Source organism: Lupinus angustifolius, chromosome LG16 (genome assembly GCF_001865875.1).
Source record: "Lupinus angustifolius cultivar Tanjil chromosome LG16, LupAngTanjil_v1.0, whole genome shotgun sequence".
Taxonomy (NCBI): domain Eukaryota; kingdom Viridiplantae; phylum Streptophyta; class Magnoliopsida; order Fabales; family Fabaceae; genus Lupinus; species Lupinus angustifolius.
The window spans coordinates 16,116,934-16,137,254 of record NC_032024.1 but is presented as its reverse complement, the minus strand read 5'-3'; the positions used below and the strand labels follow the sequence as shown (position 1 = coordinate 16,137,254).

General features: G+C 32.7%; 3 protein-coding genes across 6 annotated transcripts; 2 read left to right on the top strand and 1 right to left on the bottom strand.

The window, feature by feature from the left end:
* LOC109330069 (nucleolar protein 16) lies at positions 338–2,842 on the bottom strand. Its single transcript, XM_019564060.1, has 3 exons — positions 2,417–2,842; positions 789–910; positions 338–710 (listed from the first exon to the last, which is right to left on the bottom strand). Exons 1-3 carry the CDS (start codon positions 2,757–2,759, stop codon positions 597–599), a joined length of 579 nt encoding a protein of 192 aa, XP_019419605.1. The 5' UTR covers positions 2,760–2,842; the 3' UTR covers positions 338–596.
* On the top strand, positions 4,220–7,925 carry LOC109328840 (uncharacterized protein OsI_027940-like). 3 transcript variants are annotated; one of them, XM_019562446.1, is made up of 8 exons: positions 4,220–4,346; positions 5,231–5,417; positions 5,756–5,912; positions 6,020–6,051; positions 6,137–6,238; positions 6,315–6,362; positions 6,443–6,488; positions 7,629–7,925. In XM_019562446.1, exons 1-8 carry the CDS (start codon positions 4,342–4,344, stop codon positions 7,721–7,723), a joined length of 672 nt encoding a protein of 223 aa, XP_019417991.1. In that variant the 5' UTR covers positions 4,220–4,341; the 3' UTR covers positions 7,724–7,925. The 3 variants fall into 3 exon arrangements, with proteins under 3 accessions (XP_019417991.1, XP_019417993.1, XP_019417992.1); XM_019562448.1 differs by lacking the exon at positions 6,137–6,238; XM_019562447.1 differs by lacking the exon at positions 6,315–6,362.
* On the top strand, positions 13,357–18,784 carry LOC109328821 (WD repeat-containing protein 89 homolog). Of its 2 annotated transcripts, XM_019562420.1 has the most exons (9): positions 13,357–13,584; positions 13,722–13,929; positions 15,127–15,222; positions 15,320–15,394; positions 16,257–16,367; positions 16,873–16,964; positions 17,283–17,367; positions 18,107–18,514; positions 18,549–18,571. In XM_019562420.1, exons 1-8 carry the CDS (start codon positions 13,448–13,450, stop codon positions 18,479–18,481), a joined length of 1,179 nt encoding a protein of 392 aa, XP_019417965.1. In that variant the 5' UTR covers positions 13,357–13,447; the 3' UTR covers positions 18,482–18,514; positions 18,549–18,571. The 2 variants fall into 2 exon arrangements, with proteins under 2 accessions (XP_019417965.1, XP_019417964.1); XM_019562419.1 differs by having other exon boundaries at positions 18,107–18,784.

The following is a 20,321-nucleotide window of genomic DNA, read 5'->3' as shown; positions in this document are numbered from 1 at the left end:
AAATCGGAATATATTAAAATAAGTCAAGAGGACAAGATGGGGTACTTTGGTGGTGGAAATTGCGCTGAGCTAATTTTCCACAGGACCTCCGAGATAGTATCGTCATGGCAGTAGTGTTTAACCACCAAGTTCGGGATGGATTGGTGTGGTTCCCCTATGCCTAGGACACCAGAATATCGACCCCATAAACAAAGAAAGGAGTTAGATAAAAAAACATATTGGCTCACCAGTTGATTGAGAAAAGAGGATACATAATGTGTACCAAGTGGTTCATATTTCCCATATCCAAGGCATATTACAAAACATGGCAAATATAGCAGTATCGATATAAGCATAGTCTACCCAAAACAAATTTAATTTATCTGTTGATTTTTCACAGCAAAATCCATACCTAAATTCGAAAGCATTAACAACATTTCCTAATGATCTTACTCGTTGAAGATTTGAAGTGTTAGACAATACATCCATAAATATAACACAATTTTGCTGATATAGAGCAGGAATGACCAGATCATTTCCATGGATCAAAATTAAAGCTTACAACCTTTTTCTTAGTATGCCATCGTCAAACAACTAGTCTGGAGTGAAACATATCATCAGTGCACAAGAAGGGGATTCTTATTTTTGTGCATCTGATACCTCATACATAGTTTCTGTAAAGTTGCACTTGAATGCTGCATCGGATTTAGCTTTATATCAAAGAACATACTCTGAAAAAAATAAGAGAAATATGTAAGCAACCATCTCACAATTACTGCAAATCAAGAAAATAAAAAGCAACATCCAACCTCATAGTCATCTCCGTATTTATCTACTAGCCTGCTGACATGAAGACGCTGAATTGTAGTCAGAGGTTGAGGAAGTGCACCCTTTCCATCTCTCCGCCTCTTTCCAAGGGCTGTTTTCAAGTCTACAAAAACCAAGAGAATATGTATATAAAATAAGACAATTCCTAATTAGTCCATTATACATGACCTCAACAAAGTGAAAGGTACAAACAGATGATAACATATAATTTGTACAAATTGACTTTGATAGACGAAAACAACTGAGTCAAAACCTCTTCCTAAGTGAATATTATGGGTACTTGAGCTTGAAGCACAAGTAAGAAACTTTGCTTCAAGTTAATAAAGCTTCAAACGATCAAAATCATTCAAAACAGAGAAACCATTTGTACAGAGAAGATAATGTGAACTAAGAAAATACATTCAGAAAAATGTTATGTCGGAGAGAAGTTGAAACACATTCGGTACTTAAGCAAAAGAAAATTAGCACAGATAGATTTATTGACGGTGAGACTGCTTGGAAGAAAACAAGGTAAAAGAAGAATAGGGTCAATATATACAACAATCAAGCCTTAATCACACTATTGGAATCAGCCAGATGGATTGAAAATTTGAAACACACCATGATACTCTATCATAAATCATATTTATTGACAACGCATTGACCACTAAACTTTCCTAATCATTTTGCATATAGATTTTCTTAATCTCCCTCTATACCTAAAAATTGGATTACCCTTCATTTAATCTAATCTCATTACTGAGGATTCTACCAGACCCCTCACAGATGCTCAAACCACCTCAGACACGACTCTATCATCTTTTCTACAATAGGGAGCTACCCCAACTTTCTTATGCATTCATTCATGATCCTATATTGTCTAGCCTGTCCACTAATCCAACACAACATTCCCATCTCTACTACATTTAGTTAAATCTCTTGTTAGCATTTTACCACCTTACAATCAGCCTAATATAACATTGTGGATCATGAATTGTGCAGTAAAATTTTCCTTCAGCTTGAGTGACACATTTTTATCATATATGACACTTTTAAAACTTCGCCACTAAACCTACAATTCATATACTCCATCTTATTTCAACTTATATAAAAAGACATGCACATATAAAGGTTGTCTCCACATTTCTAGTTTCTCATTTAATTTCTCTCTCGAGTCTCAAACTACAACAATATCATCCGCAAAAAGCATGTTGTCTTGCTTCGTTTGCCCTGCTACATGAATAAGACAACAACAAGTCCCAAAGACTTATCCACTAGGTAAGACCAGGTACATGAATAAGACAGTGCCATTACGTTGTATCCTAAACCAATTACTCAAAAAAAGTAAATTTAATTCCATATCTTATTCAATTGTTTTTCTACCATATATCAAGTATAAACAGTTTTCCATTTCCATATATCCACCTCACTTATTTCCTCTCATCTCACTTTCGCCTAAACCAAGCAAACCCTAGAATCAACATCATCAACACAATATAGACCACAAACAAACGCTAAAAAGGCGAATTAACCATATCACAACCAACACATCACAAGAATAAAAAATAGCCATAAATTATAAAATAAATTCATAAAAACAAATAATAAGCAATGAAAGAGAATAACTAACCATCTTCTTCGAGATCGCTTCCAGAGTCAACAAGAGCAGAGTCATCAAATTCGGTAGCATCATCAGAAGAAGGAGGAGGAACCTGAAGAGAATCGTTTTCAACGATTCGCGGCGTGCGAGAACGAACGTTGAGCAAGTTAGGGTTCGAAACGACGCCGAATGACTTGTAATTGCGAATAACGGTTCCCTTAGCGTCCCATTCAGGGTTTTGTTCAGACACGGAGCTTAAAAGTTTTGGTGGAACAGAGAACGCTGGTTTGAAAACGTTAGGGTTTTTCTTTGGAAGTCCTACACGAACCTTGTTGGTTCTTGATTGCTTATATTTTCTTCGCGATCTTCCCATCTTTTCTTTCTCTTTCTCTCTCTGTGTGTGTGTGTGTGTGTGGGTGTAGATTCTAAGTGCAGATTAGGGTTTATTGTGTGAGATATATGAGGGAGTGAGGGGTTTAGGATTAGGTTAAATTTTGCATTGTTTAATTTATAAAACTGAAACGGTGTCGTTTCGTCTTTTTATGTTGTCCTCTTGTCAAATTAAAAAAAGTAGGATTTAGTATAAGTGTTATTTTATGAAAATATCCCGCATTTTGTGTCACTTCATTTATGATAAGATGTGATTAGTTGGGAAAAATATATATTTAAGTTAAAAAGTTAATTATTAAATATTTTTTTGATCAGTTACATCTCATGGCACATAGAATAGTATAATAATATGGAATAGAAGATATGGTCTCGTGTTTTTACACTATCACTAAATTATTCAATATCTATATGTTAACTATTATCGACTCTTAAAACAAATATAATATAAATCAATGATAATGATGTACTTGTGGTGTAAAAAATAACTAATAGTGCATAAATTTTAAACTAAAAAATTAATTACACAAAAAAAACTTTGCAACTGAGTAATCATTCCAAAATTTTATGAGGATAAAGTATTTTCCTACCCTATACATATAACTTATCTCTTCTAGCCAGTAAAAATATAACATGTGTATTGTTTTGTTTAGTTTTAGAAATATTTTTATAAAAAATAATTCCAACACATAATATCCATGGAAACTTTTTGGGATTAAAACTATGGATATCTATGGATTTCTCACAAGATAATTCTTTTTTTATATTACCAAATGTACTCTATGCATAAAAGTGTTGTTTTTCATTCTAACATGTGTCACCTTCACAAATCAAACACTTAATTATTTTTTGTTCATTTTGAGATCTAGCTAATCTTTACACTACTATCTTGTTGGTAGTGAGATTTAAAGATAGGATATAAAGTGACTAGCGGGAATCAAACACATATCATTAGTTTGGAATGTTAGGGATTATAGTCGACGTTGATTCAAAAAATTTAACACCTCTAATTCAAAACTGAATGTAAAACTTTTGTTTCATTTTGCTCATTTACTAAATAAATTCAGACATTAACAATAAAATAGAATCACACTATCTATGTCAAGGTTTTCTATATAAATGCATTTAAAACATATTGTTTTTTATTATCCATATAAAAAGAATAAAAGAGGAGTACTCTAATAATCTTAATATTCATTCTCTATTTCTATTTGAGAGAATCTTGAAAAAAAGAATAAAATTTTCATCTAGCTAAAAAAAATGTCATAAGGTAGTACATTGTAAATATTATTTTTCTCTTTGGGCCTTTGTTTGAGATGAATTTTAGACAAACGGGCCTACAAAGGTGAGTGATCTTATAAGCAGAGCATATTCTAGAAATTGATTCGATCAGAGAACATTCTAGAAGTCCAACCTAACAAACATTTATTTCCTTATTTATTACATCATCACATCACATGCACTGATAATTACTGAAACTGTCACTTTAGAACTTCCTTGTTCCTTTCATTTCACTTGCTATCAAACAAGGAATTAGGGTTTTACTCTCTCACCTTTTCCAAACAAATATGAGGTACAAACCCTTCTTCTCATTCTTCTTATTCTTCGTATACTTTATTTGCTTTTGATCCCATTTGATTATTATTGTTATCAGCATTTCTAAATTGTGAAGGATATAACATTGTTGAGTATAATTAAAGATGATAGATAATTTTACTTGTGCTATTTGAAAGAAATCTTTACGTATACTGTTATTGTTAAGTACAGAACTGTAAAAAAAAGTGTTCAATGTTCATTGATTTTGCTTTATTTTATTTTTTTGGGCATATTAAAAACATTTAGAAAATGAAGTACTAATATTTGTTTATTAATTTATATATCGGATAATTCATAGACACTTTCGCTTGCGAATGTGAGTCTATGTGTATCTATCCTCCTTGGATCCTACTAAACGAGAGTCTTATGCGCTGAGCCGCCCCTTTTTTCTCAATATATATCAAATTACCACAATAACTAGATAAATGTTATTATAATTTTACCATGACTAATGATCATTTTTTAAATATATTGCTCTGTTTTAGTTTAAAATTTGTATTCTAAATGTTGATTGTATATATTGTATCACTGTGATGTATAATTTTCAAATTTTCCGTATCTTATGTTGGTGCAATATCGGATATGTGTTTCGTGTGTTGTATCTGTGCTTCCTGTGGTTTAATTTGTGACCAGATTGCTCCTTGATGCACATTTCTTTGATATTTCCTAGTTATTTGAGTTGCTTCTTTTCATGTGGTATGATTGATGTTTTGCTTTTGACTGGAAATCATGAAAGTGGTTGTGATTTGTAATTTTTTTATTTTTTGTCTTAGTGATAAGAATTTCAAGCTTGCGTTGCATGCATTTCTGTTTCTTTGCGCTTATTTGATTGTCACTTTAATGTTGCATTTTGTGATGCAGTCGTCATCCAGAGGTTAAGTGGGCTCAGAGGGCTGAGAAGGTCTATATCACGGTGCAATTGGCAGATTCTAAAGATGCTAAAGTGGATCTTACTCCAGATGGTGTTTTTGCCTTTTCTGCCGGTGCAGGTACCGGAGGCAACCAGTATGAACTTAAACTGGAGCTCTTTGACAAGGTTAATGTTGAGGTGAGGAAGACCTTCTGAATTATGGATTGCTTCGACATTTTTACAAATGTTTTTCTCTTCCTATAATTTGAATAGTGACATGGCCTGATACATGCCTGTTTGCTGGAGCATTGTTTACATTTTAGCTTTATATACATATATATATATGCATTCTTATAGTTGTTGTGATTAAGTTTTTTGTATTTGTTCAATCTTTTTATTTACCGCAAGGAATAGTTGATGATATATTTCTTTTCTTTTTTATGTATAATCATTTGGATTAACTTTGCTTTTACAGAAACGGTTTCCTTTTGATATATTTTTAATGCATTTTTTTTCACCATCCTCTTTTGTTTCAGGAGAGCAAAATTAATGTAGGAAAGCGCAGCATATTCTGTGTAGTGCAGAAGGCAGAGGATGAATGGTGGAAAAGGTTACTACGCGCGGAAGGAAAAGCTCCACATTATGTGAAAGTGGATTGGGATAAATGGGTTGACGAGGATGAGGATGAGGGTGGTATGCACATCTGTAACCACATGATTCTGTTTATCAATTTAAATGCTGTATAAGTCAATGTTATTTTTGTATAAACTGATTGAATTATCTCATTGTTTGTTGATTAGGTGAACCGGACATGGGAGGCACGGATTTCTCGGTATGCGTTGTGTTCATTTAATTCTTCGTTTCAACCTCTTCTCCTATTGATATCAGTTGTCCTTATTATTTTTTGTATGCTGCAGAAATTTGGTGGGATGGGTGATGATGCAATGGGAGGACTTGGTGGAATGGGTGGACTTGGTGGAATGGGAGGACTTGGTGGAATGGGAGGAATGGATTTCTCAGTATGTATTTTGTTCACTTGATTCTCTGTCTCTTACTATGTTATCTGTCCTAATTATTATCATGTGCATGCTTCAGAAACTTGCTGGAATGGGTGGTGATGCAATGGGAGGGATGGATTTCTCAGTATGTTTCCTGTTTGGTTGTTTCTCTTGTATCATTCTCTTACTAATGCTATTGGTCCTAATTATTTGTACTTTATGCAGAAATTTGGTGGGATGGGTGATGATATTGATGGGAGTGACGATGAAGGTAACTATGCTGTGCACTTTTCTTGACATTTATTTTTCTGCAGGCTACTCTACACTAATAAAGCATACTTGATTCTAGGAATTAGGAATGGTAATATGAAAGATACGTTATGTGCCTGTATATGTATGTGGTTTGGTTATCGTAAAGCTTGCATGGTGGCTATAGGCTGTTGAGTATGGTAGATGGGTTTACTAGTGGAACTGCTTATGTTATTTTCCAGCAGTTAGATGGGTTTTAGTGGACATGTTCATGGTTGTGGTGAGTTAACATGGAAGTATGCAAGAGTTAGGTTGGAGAATATGTCCAGTTTTGCAGTGAGCGTTTTTTGTCAGGGTGTTTTAGAGATGACGGTTTTTCTAAGGATCTCAGAGGGACAGCTTCTGAAATATGGAACTAACATTTAAAGATGTTAAATCAACTTTAATATATTTCTGAGACACTGACATGGGTTGATGATTGGTTTTGAGATTTCAAATTTGTTCATGCTATTTTTTATCAAGAAAACATTGAAGTAAATGAAATAGGAATGGGTATTGGATTTTTCAGTTCTATTTCTGAGAACACTGTCACTCGCCCTTGAAAGGCTTTCATAAATTGCCCTTTTTACTCTAATTCATAGTGCCATATAACTAGAGACCCTTGAATCCTTGACCGTATATTTCAAAGAAAACCGAAAAGCTTGGCAGTAAGGTCCTTTCCTCATCCTTCTATGCTGCAATGTAATCCATCAAACAAAGAGAGTAACTGCTGGGGCATGAATTTGGTGCTTGTTGCTTCATGGTTTTTATTGCAAGTTGGAAAAGGGGAATAAAGTAAATAGGATTTAACCTCAACTGTTGAATCCTTAAGATCAATAAGCTGCAACACATTCCCTTGTATTTCCCGGTGTCCTCCTTTTCCGTTACTTGATATTGCTATATGGTTGTGTTTGGCTCATCTGTGTTACAAGTTGTTTCAGAGAATAAAATAATATTGATATCTTTCTAATTCAACGTATATGATGTTGTGTGGAATTAGACAGATATCTTGTATTTATAATCTCCTTGAACTTATGTGGTATAATTTTCTGGATTATAATCTTATACTCAAAAGGTTCATTCATTTGGCTAACAAATACATTTTATTTACCAATTGCTATAGAGCAAGAAGTTTCAAATCCTGGAGAACAAGATGCTGGCAAGAGTACTGGTGATGCATCAAAAGATAAACAAGAAGCTGCTCCAAGCACCTCATAATAACCTTGCAGTTCAAGTTTCTATGTCCATTTTCATTCTCTGCACCATTGTCTGGTAGTTTTTTAAGTGGAGATGTCTGTGTTTTGCTCCATGTTACCTAAACATTAGCTTGGATTTTTTTTCTTCCAGCAAAACATTTTTCTACTTGAATCAGGATATTGTATAATTGAGATTTTCATTTCAGGAATTAATGGCGGTATCTTGGGTTCTCTATACTAGGGTATCTTTTCATATGTTCCATCTGATACTAGTAGTGAGCTTAATAATCTGATCTGGTACCGACAGTGTGCTTTGATTGGTTGAGAAAAAATATTTAAGTTCAAATTATAATTGTTAAATATTTTTTTGGTCAATCATATTTTCTGGTATATGGAGTAGACAAAATAGTGGAACAACAAATGTAAACCTATTTTTAACTATCTCATTCACATATCCTCGTAAGGATAGGGTGCAATTTTATTATCTTTACTATATATGAGTATTCTTAACTTCTCCTTTATACATTTTCAGAACTATACCTTGTTAGTATCCAATGTGTTGTTTCTCATAACTTGTGGGTTTCTATGATATTTGATGTCTTTAGATATTTCATTCATCCTGTTTTTGAACCCCATGATTTATATCTCACTTAAATATGTGGGATGATCAAACATTCTTTATAGACAATGATATTCGCCTCATTGGATCCCAAGGTTAAGGGTTCGATTCTTGAGAGCGATATCTGTTAGGAGAGACAGTCATGAACTATAAAAGGGATTAATTTCTTATCTAAAAAAAGTGAAGGGATACTCTTCGTATTACAGAAAAAAAATGATATCCACCTCACCATAGATTGAGTTCTACTAGTGGCCTTACTAATGTTTAATCTTCGTTATGCTACTGATTCTATTCATGTTTATTCACTTCTCGAATATCTTATCACCCCTCTTCCAAATCCATTTTTATGGCGAACCAAATATTCTCAAGAAAAATCTTAATATTTTTCAATAGTACTTCTCCAATCATTATATCACTCTCAAAATGTCACCTATGTTCATTACTCTAATATTGAATTCCTCTCTCAACCTCTTCAAGAATCATCATTTACTTTGATTATATCTTCATCATCGATCGAAATTATTAACAACTCACAACATCTTAATCTCACAAGATCTTGAGAGCTTTGATACTAGTTGATAGAACTGGACCAACAAAGCTTGTAAAAATATTTGAGGGATCTTGCTACTATTCTAGTCTTATTTTTTTATAGGCAAATATATTCAAAAAGGGCATAATGATTGGTGTCAACATAATTACATCTTACAAATAAGATCAATATAAGTGTAGGTATTGGTACACCATTGGGAAAAGTGTAGTAAGTAGATCTCATATTTTTGAAAACCATAACCAATATCTAATTGGGATCAAATCCGAAATGTGGATAAAACTAGCATTCCCCCGAAAGATAATATTATTCCCCATACTTCAAATAGCCCAACTAATAGCAAATTATAACATTTTCCATAAAGTTTTCCCTTTATCAATTTTACAAAGAGGATCATGAATCTGAAGCACTTCCACAATCGAATTCGGAACACTAATCTATATATGCAACCACAAATAAAACACCATCCACACATTACTCAACAAAATTTGATAGAATTGCAAGAAGAGTGTCACTATACTAATTTTAGCATTATTATTACCATCTTAACCATAGCCCTTATCAACACTATTGTCATTACCACACCACTATAATATCACTATGGTCATTACCATTGTTATAGCCATAACCACAACCACCACTATCTTCACACCACTATGAATTCACCATCAACACCCATACCACCAACTAACCACCATCATCATCGTTATTGTCGACACTATCCAATACCATTGCCGCATCACTATTAACAACACAATTGGCATCATCAGTACCATCATTACACAATTTGGCGTGCCATCACCATCGTTATCGTCACCATCACAACCTTCAGCTAAGTGTTGTCACTGTAATCACATCGTCATAGTCAAATTACACTTCATTGTACATCATTGTTAATATCAAATCATCATCTCGTCAACATCATAACCTTTCCACTAACACTATACTTAATGTCGTAGTCACAATACTATCATCATTGCACTATCATACATCTCACTGTCATTGTCTTTGTTGCCACCTTCTCCTATTAGCCATTCTTACCCTCATAATTACACTACTATCAAGTCAAAATTATATATTATACTTAATTTAATATATATGGGTAAATATGTCATTTTCATATAAATTGTATAATGTAATGTTATTAACTGGCAAGTTTTCTATTGTATATATAGGTAATGTCCGACAAACCTTTAAAGTAGCTTTCTAGGTTGCTTGTAGCTTTTGCCTCACTTAAAAGATAGTAGAGACTTTTGGTACACAAAAATTAAAAGTATCTTATAGGTTTTAAAAAATGAGTTTGTAGCGTTTGAAAACTACTTTTTAGAAAGATACTTCAAGTAGCTTTTAGGAGGTGAAAGTAGCTTTCAATAGTTCACTTTTCAATTTTGCTCTTTAATATTTTAACAAATTACATTACATGTCCTGAATTAAAAAAATTCTATTAATTTTATCTACCACTGTTACAAAAAAACATTATATGTTATATTTCGTTTATAAAGAAAAAAGTATTTAGCACATCTCTTCATGTGGTTTCCCGGTGATTAACACTTCAAATATGTTATACAATTTATAGAGTTTTATACAAGACAAATGACTTTATTGATTATGCATTTTTTATTTTATTTTTCTGATATAGTTATATATAACATAGTTAGAGCCCCTAATATTGTTTGATTCTATACAGTAAGATATATTATATTGTTTGTTGTATGAGTTAAATTGATTTATAGGTTTTTCTTTGATTTCTAATCTTATCTATTGTAAATAGTATAATTATTCAGATTTTAAAGGATTTGTCCCTATTGATTATGTGTTATTGTTTTTATTTCTATATTTTAATATATATATTATTAAAATAAAACAGATAAATAAATAAAATATTACATATTCAATTATAATTGAACAATAAAATAAATGATTATTTTAAATTATCCATGTATTTAACTATTTCAATTAATAGATAACAAAATAAATAATAAATAAATAAGTATGTTTTTTTTAGTTATTTTTTAAATTTCAGCTAGTTATGAAGTTTATTTTAGTGAACAGTTCTAATTTAACATGTTATCTTCACAACTACAACAAGCTCACACCTATAAGCTAGTTTTCCCAAACATTGTCAAAATAAACTGGGTTGGACTAAAAGCCCATATACAATTTATGCATATTAAATTGTAGCCCTAAGCGGGTTACGGGTTGTGGCGGACCGACCGACATAAACTAAAAGATATTTATTTAAATTTTAACATATTTAATCTATTTAAAAAATATATATCATTTGATATTAATATATAACTTTTTTAACACACTTATAATGTCCAATACAACTAAACTTATAAATATAATGCATTGTGTTTGAGTTAAGACGTGATGTTAATTCCACATATATGAATTTTAACATAATTCATTTATTACATCTCTCATTTCTATTAGACTCTCACACCCTCACTCAATATAATTTGTAACTTGACTTTATTATATAAATATTTGGACACTATCAAAAATATTATCTTTTGTATGCTCTTTATCAACACTTTCATTGTAAACTATTATATTAAATTTGGTTGTGTAAAGTTCTCTATAGTAAACTATTATGTTATCTTTTAGTTTTTTGTAAATATTATTTTCTTTATTATGTTTTTGTTTTAGAAGTTAAATATAATTAAATACACAATTAAGAAAGGAAAATTGAAACTCATGTGATTTAATGTCTTCTTATTTCATTTGATACATTATGTTGTTATTGAGCTTAAAATGATATTCCGCAAAATAGAAAAAATAATATGATGCTTAACTTTATTGTAGGGGTGTTCAAATCTAGACCGGTCAAAAAATAAAATCGAAATCCGATCCAAAATAGACCGAAACCGCAAAAAGTGAATCTGTTTGGATCGTGTTGGACTTATTTTCTAAAGACCATCGGTCTGGATTTTGGTTTCACCTCTTGGATCCAGACCGATCCAGACTGGACTGAAGTAGTATGTAAAGTTTAAGTGTGTAATACTTTTAAGTGTATTCCAAACTTAATCTTAAGTTCCAACTCCAAAAAATATCTATACTTCTATTTATTATATTCTACAATATATACATATATATATATATATATATATATATATTTTGTTATGTTTTAAATCATATTGATTATATTTGATACACTACTTTAGAAATTAAACCAAACTCACAACCAATGAAGATGATTCAAGTGTTGATTTTGATTAGGTGTTTTATTATCAATTTTATTGTTATGAAATTATTATTATTATTATTGTCTTACTATTTATTACTATTTTATAATGTTGTTTCCTTATAATATTGTTGCACACATTTTAATGTTGTTGAGCACTATTTTTATTGTTGTTTTATACTTAATATTTAGTAATTTTTAAGAGTTTTAAATGTAAGTGCAATTTCAATATTTTATAAAAAAAACCCGATAAAAACCGAACCGAAACTGCATATAATATTTGGATAAGATTGGATCGGACATCTTAATATAAACAGACCAAACTTGTATTGATCACATGTTACGTGTTTGGATCAAATCATTTTTTGCTTAAAAACTGATCCAAAAGGACCACAAACACCCTTACTTTATAAGATTATTGCAATTTATAAATATTTATGTTCAGACATTACTCTATTTTCTATTCAAAGTTAATAACATAATATTTATTATATATTTTTTATTATAAGTTGTTTTCTAAATTAATACTCATTACCAAGCCGAATGTCCTAAAAAAGATAAAAAAATAAAGATAATGGGTAGCTCTAGCCCACCCAGGTAAGTCCACCCCGCGCCAGGTTTTAATATAGTCCAGTCGGACCGAGCCAAAAACTCAAATTTAATAAAAAAATAACAAATATGATACCTAAAGCCTACAATTTTTCGGACTTTGGTAGGACCGCTTATTTTGATACCTCTACTAAACACCATAAATCTGAACACGTAAATAACAAAACTAATTTGCAGTGTTGTGAAACCCGAGCCGGACGTCAAACCGGCAGAGGTCCCGTATTAGGTTTAACCAGTTTAAACGGTTAAACTGTCCGGTATGACCGAGTGATTTCGTACATAATTAATAATTTTTATTTATAAATATATAGTTATATATAAATGTAAAACTTTATATAATTAATAATTATGTATAATTATATTGAAATAATACCTCTTTATCTTTTTTTGGACCGTAGTAAAACAAAATATTAGAACATTGTCCCATTTTTATTTTTATTTTTAAGTGAGCCGTCCAGTTTACTTCCCAATTTAACCGGGTTTAACATGGTCGGACCGGATTTTTTCCGGTTCAAAGCGGTCAAACTCTCATTCGGTTAAGACAGCAAACAAGAACCGTTTTCAAGTCCGGTCAGCGGTCAGACCGGTCGAACCTTCCGGTCCAGTTCTAACAACACCTAATTTGGACATAGACCTAAAATCCTAAAATTAATACCATGTCATATCATGAAGTGGCCTCACTGCACTTCGTCCCACTGGATTAAAACCCAAAAACCCTCCATGTCGTGATGCTCTTATTTCTCTGCTTGTTCATCAGCAACATAACCAAACAATAATCTTAACAATGGAAACAAGTGCAGCCATGGATATTGAGGAACAACCTTCACCCAACAACAACAACAACAACCTTAAACGCTTTGGTCTGAAAAACTCTATTCAAACCAACTTTGGTGATGACTATGTTTTCCAAATCATCCCAAAGTAAGTTTTTTTTTTAATTTCCCATTTTAGTTTCTCAAACTTGATTAAAAAGTCTGAAAGATTCAATTTTTATTCGTTTAATCGAAATTCAAAAACATGGGTTCTGATTATTTTTTGTGATTTGTGGAAACTGGAAGGGATGATTGGAGTTCAATGGCGGTGTCACTTTCAACGAACACAGTGAAACTGTATTCACCAGAGAAGGGTCAATATTATGGAGAGTGCAAGGGTCACTATGCAACTATCAATCAGATTATGTTTTCTGATGCTTCCAATTCTCATGTTTTAAGCTCTTGTTCTTCAGATGGAACTATTAGAGCTTGGGACACAAGAACGTTTCAGCAGGTAAATTTGTTTTGTTGCTTTTTTGTTTGTTTATAACTGTGGTTTTGGATGAGTGAACACACTATGTAATATAGGATTAGGAATAAATGGTGGCTCACTGCACGAGGCTCACATATAGTGGAGTCTTGGGAGCATAAATGTTTGCAACCTTATCCTCGCAAGCTGAGAGGCTATTTACGGGATTTGAACATATAACTTTTAGGTCACAAGGCAATCAATGTAGGATTAGCAATGAATGAGAAAAAGTTGAGGTAGGTATATATTGTAGAAAAGATGATAGAATTTTGCTGGGCATGTGTTATAGAAGCATAGTTACCTGGTACGCGGTACGGGTATGAGTACTTGGTTCACTTGGGTACATAATTCGTCACTTTTTAGTTTTTAGATTAATTTCATTAAACTTTCCTAATGATGAACCCGGTACATGGTATAGTAAAGTCTCACTCAGGAGAATAGATCATATGGAAAGTGTTGCAATAGTTAGCATGGTTGTTAAAGTGTATAGTCAACCTTGGAGCGTAACACGAAGCATAGCTCCACCTAAAATACAAAATTATATTAGAAAAGTACACATATGTGCAAGCACTAGTGTTGTTTATATTATTCACCAGGAGTCAGGAGAACCGGTGTTTTTTGTTTTACTGAGTTGAAAAGTTGCAAAGTTTTAGGGCCGATTGTGATTTATTATTAGTGATTCTGAAAATTAGGATTATGTAGTGGGCTGGTTGGGGCGACTTGAGCTGGGAAAATTAGGTTTAAAACGGGTAAAAAATTAGGTTTAAATTCTTGTGTTAGACGGCGAGAATTGGGCTTGGAATCGGGTCAATAAACCCGAACATGTAAGTCAATAACCCAAGCTCTGGAAGTCTTCTTCTCTAACGCGATTTGAGCAGAGCTTCAACGATTCTATGCCCAAAGCGCCGTGCCACCACGTTCCTTCTATTGAACGAGTTTTGGCCAACACCAACTCACCATTAACCTTCAAAAGCGTTGAATCACATGCTTCAACGCTTTGGCACACTTTTAATAACCATGGTAGTTAGAGGGAAATCAGGACTTTGATGCAAATGGTTTGTCTATAAACACGATGTATGATGTAATATAATGGCGTTGCTTGATGAAAAACTTGGTTTTTATTCATAAATGTGGTTAATTTGCTACTTGTGTGTTGAATTACATTTGAACCTCATACTGCAGATTTCTTCCATCAATGCCGGTCCTTCTCAAGAGGTCTTCAGCTTCTCTTTTGGAGGGCCTGGTGGGAATTTAATTGCTGCCGGGTGTAAATCACAGGTTTGCTTTCAATTGTGAATACTACAGTTAATTCGTATGAAATGGTCTCAAAGTTGACTAGTATTTGAGCTATATTCTGCTGTATAATTTTGCATAGATACTCTTTTGGGATTGGAGAAATAAGAAGCAAATTGCATGCCTTGAAGAATCTCACGTGGATGATGTTACTCAGGTTTGTGCTGATTGTTTGAATTACATGTGACAATAATTAAGATTTTAATCCAAAAAACTTGACCTAATGGAGTTAATTGAAAATGATCGACTTCGGGTAAAATGATATCTGGTCTGGTAATTCCCTTCCAGAATTTTTTTGACATGAAAAATGAAACAATCAAATATCTTATTGAAATTGTAGGGATATATCATAAGAAAAGAAGTAGGAATATTATTAGAGTTGAAGATAAGAGAGGAGCATTTTCGTTTTAGATTTATGAAACATTGGGAAACCTGCCTATATGTGCTTGATGTTACACATAGTCAGTCCTAAGCCTGGATAAAAGGTGAAGGTTGTGTTAGGCAGTTAACAGCCAACGTAAAACTTTGTCGAATCTCTACGATGTAGGTTTATGAAACATTGGGCTAGTCTCCTCACATTCTGGGTATGAAGTTGTTACTCAGGCTCGCTAGTATTTTCGCACTTCAGGCTGTAACAATTTTCATTAATTTAGCATGGCTTTAGACTTTATTTGATCAATTAAACTCAAGCTGACTATTGATGTAGAGATTACTATGGAAGATTTTAGTTAGTCAATGCCTTTATAACTTTGATTTCTGAAGGACATCTATGTATTTATGAGTAGAAGTCTTACGTGACGGGCCTGATGATATTGAAATGAAGGCCTCAGACATATCTTTTATGCCTTGTTTGGCTTCTGCATTGCTATTCTTTACCTAGTTCTTGACCACTTACCCCTTCCTTCCTAGTTATTCATCCTAATTACTGCATTTATGCCTTGTCACTTGGTATGTTGTATAGTTGTGTACATACGGTGAATATGATGATGTCTTAAATGAGAGTGTATGATTGTTGCTAGGTTCATTTTGTCCATGAAGAACAAAGCAAGCTTATTTCTACTTCAGTAGATGGGTTGATATGCGCGTTTGATACCACCGGAGATATCAATGATGATGATCATCTAGAATCAGTAAGTCTTGGTCTCTAATTCAATTTCCGTTACTTGATAATTTTTGCTTCCATCTTGAATGACCAAAAGCATTAAAGACAACTAAAAGTGGATGTTGAAATAGGATTGTGTTCTTGGCCGCTTTGGTGCTCGGTTAATCGGTGTTTCAAGTGAGATACCTTTTTAGACTCAGATATAGAAGTCTTACTGCCTTTACTCGGTTAATGTATTCTGTTTTTTGTTTTTGTTTTGGAGGATTTCTAATCCTTCCTTCAATTGTACCTTCTCTCCCTCACTCCTAATAAATTTACGTTTCTGTATAGAAAACTACACACTTATTTTTTAAAGTTCCTTTTTGTCAATTTTTAGTTTGCTTTCATTGGATAGCTATGCAATTTAATGGTGAAACCGATATCCCGTTACTCTATCTTTTATATGATCCTTACATGTGAGAGAATGTTGTACTTTTGGACTCCGGTAAGTTTCTCATAAAATTAATCAATTTTATGCTTACACAAATTTGTAGGTGATTAATGTGGGGACTTCAATTGCGAAAGTGGGGATTTTTGGAGATAACTGTCAGAAGCTTTGGTGTTTAACACATATCGAAACCTTGGGGTACTGTTTATCTTCATTAGTTTTTTATAACAGTTGAACATAGTTCACTCATTTTCCTGTTGCAAGTGATGCATATTTTGGTGGTATGCTTTGTTCTGCATTCGTTTTAATTACGGTTATTAGTAGTAAAAAAAGGCAGATTCATACAGACAAGAATCATTACTATACAGATTCTTACTGTATGTTCAAGAACTTCCAGCAAAACATCAAATTATATTCTTATCCTCCTAAAATGGGCTTTGGATTTGTGTTTGTATACTAACCTTTTCTTTTGCGACGTTTGTGGCTTATATTTAATTCTACTTTGCTGTCTTATAGTATCTGGGACTGGAAAAACGGTACAAATGAAGTAAACTTCTCGGATGCTCGTGGTTTAGCTTCTGAAAGCTGGAATTTGGATCAGGTCAGTTCCTCACTATTTGATGGACTATGCTTATTTTATTTAACTATAAAAGCATCGAACTCTATGAAAAAGTGTATGAAAGCTGTAATTTTCATCTGAGAATAAAAATATGTGGAAACAACACCTTAGCGACAAGTGGATATGACATTCTAAAAATAGGACATGATATTTCTAAGATTCAATATATACAATTAACCTCATCCATCTGCTACTATCTTTTTATAGCGTTAGAAAGCTTCTCTCTTAAGGACTGGATTCGGTGTTTAATGCACGATTTCAGCGAAACCAACGTAGCTGCTGAGGCTTTTGCACATTTGGGTCACTCTTTTGAGTTTGGAGTTTCTAGTTTCCCAGTTCCTCCCCTTTGTGTAATGGAGATCCTTAGGGATGTAGTTGGTGTGGCTTGGCCCCTGCTTCTTGTGTCGATGTTAACCGAAAAACAATTACAAAAGTAATAAAAATACTATAAGATTAACAGAGAACACAAAATCCTAAATTAGAATAAAGATATCAATTTTTCGTAAGTAAGCCATGGACATAATAAGATCATTTATTTGACCATTTTTGTTTCTCATTTGTATTAGTACAAAATTTCAAAAATAACTAAAAGATATAGGCTACATTGCTAGAAGTAGCTTATAGTATCCAGGACTTAACTATTTTGAAGGGTTTGTGCTTCATAGATTCATGTCACTCAAATCATTAGCTGACAATCTGATTTTTACTTTTCTTTTGGCAGGTCGATTATTTTGTTGATTGTCACTACTCGAAAGAAGCTGAAAAACTATGGGTGATTGGTGGAACTAATGCCGGTGCATTGGGCTACTTTCCTGTAAATGACAAGGGACAGGCAACAATCGGAGGCGCAGAAGCAATCCTCGAGGGCGGCCATACAGACGTCGTTAGGAGTGTTTTACCCATGTCGAGATTTCACGGTGGATCTGCTCCTAGTAGTGTTAGCTCTGGCATTTTTGGATGGACAGGTGGGGAAGATGGTCGTTTATGTTGTTGGTTATCTGATGATTCCACTCAAATAAATCAATCATGGATTGCGAGCTCGATGATTATGAAGCCAGAAAAAACTCGCAAGAAAAAACGACATCACCCGTATTAGCAACACCATGCATTAACAACCTTTATAGTTCAATGCCGAAGGAGTATTTCTGTAAGTTGGTTTTGGCTTTAGTTTTAATCTCTATGATATGGATCAATGAAGTGAACGACTTTATTTGTTAAGCTGGTATCGTGCCTATGTCAGCTTTATGTAATATTTGATTATATTGGATGTCAAATTTTTAGTGTTATACTTTATTTTATAGGAAATGAACAGTTTTGTGCTCATTTACAAGGTTTCTTGATGCATGATGCATGTCAAGTAAGCAAACATTTACGTGAAGTATTTAAGGGTTTTATTTGGTAAAAACTAATGACAATTTGTATACTAGCACCAGCACGTAATCCTTTTGACCGAAAATGTATCTTACTTTGAATTAGTTGTTAAAAAAGGTCTGATATTCGATTTTTGTGAGCAACATTTATTTAAGGGGCATCCACGTACCCTGAAATGATTAGTTTTTTTTACCCGTGTCTTGCTGAATTAGTAAATAACCTACTATAATTTACCTACTACACCCAACTTATTTATTTAGCTTCATGCAATCATTTCTCAAACTAACAAGAGGCAAGATCATAGACATTTAGGTTATAATTTAATATTAATATACAAAAATGAAAAGTATTACAGAAACTCTCTTTTAACATATATTCAAATTTCATATGCAAAAATTTTCTATATATATTCAAGGTTGATTATTTAACACATTGGCTCAATGCTCTAGCATTACTTCTCATATCATAAGCAAGGGATTGTTTCAGCATCACAATTTCACAAATCACAAACTTCACTATTGTGCCCAAAAGGCCAAAACTCACCTTATTCTCAATCTATCTACCTAAACATTTTTACAAAAAAGTAAAGCCACACACCTCATTAGGATCTTGAAGTTATTAATTGTGCTGCATCAAATGTAGCATAAAGGTATCCATCAAAATCTACTTCCTTACTAAGTTTGTGATTTTCATTCAAACTTAGTCAATCAACTTTTCAATCACAATAATCATAATCAACCAGCCAACAAATTACAAATAATAACAAAATGAGTTTAGCTTGCCGATGTAATTTTTTTTCACACTATCAACTAGGTTATTATAAGAGTCAAATATTTTTAATAAGGTGACAAATTGACAATATAGAATTTGTTGAGAAGGTAAAAAACACTAACTGTGTATCATATTTAAAAGCACAAGGAATGAGGTAAAGCAAAAGTGGGGTTTAAAGAAGAGAGGGGATACACTTATTTCAGGAATAAGTTAAAAAAACATATTCCACGTCTTAATTATTCATTGTATGAAAATCTAATGGCTCACATGATTTGAATTAACCAGTAAATTTAAACTATTATTAGATTGTCATAAAAGGAATAACTAAAATGTAAAGTAAGTTTTTTTTTACCTTTCTGTTTGAGCAAGTAAACTTCCCCCTTTAAAGAAAAGAAGAATAGTTGAGTTGAAGAACTTATGATGGATGTTCATCCATGTATCACAATTTACCGAGTGGCCATTATAAGTCTCCCCATTGTTAAACAAATCAAATCACAAGTTACAAATCAAACAGAACCAATCTACATAAGTTAGTGTATTTTAATGATGGTGAAATATTAGTTATCACCAACTCTTCTAGATCCAAAAATTATTTTAGCATATTTGAACTAGAAATGAGAGTTCTTGATGTGTCATTTTAGTAATAAAGCTTCTTGACTTAACTAGTTTATGTATAGTTGTTGGGTTTGTGCTCCCTTCCTATGTGGAGAAAGATCCAGTTGTCCCACTTAATCTAATTGATAGGGATCAAATGAGGCAAGGGTATGAACTTAGAGTAGACAAAAAAAGGCAAT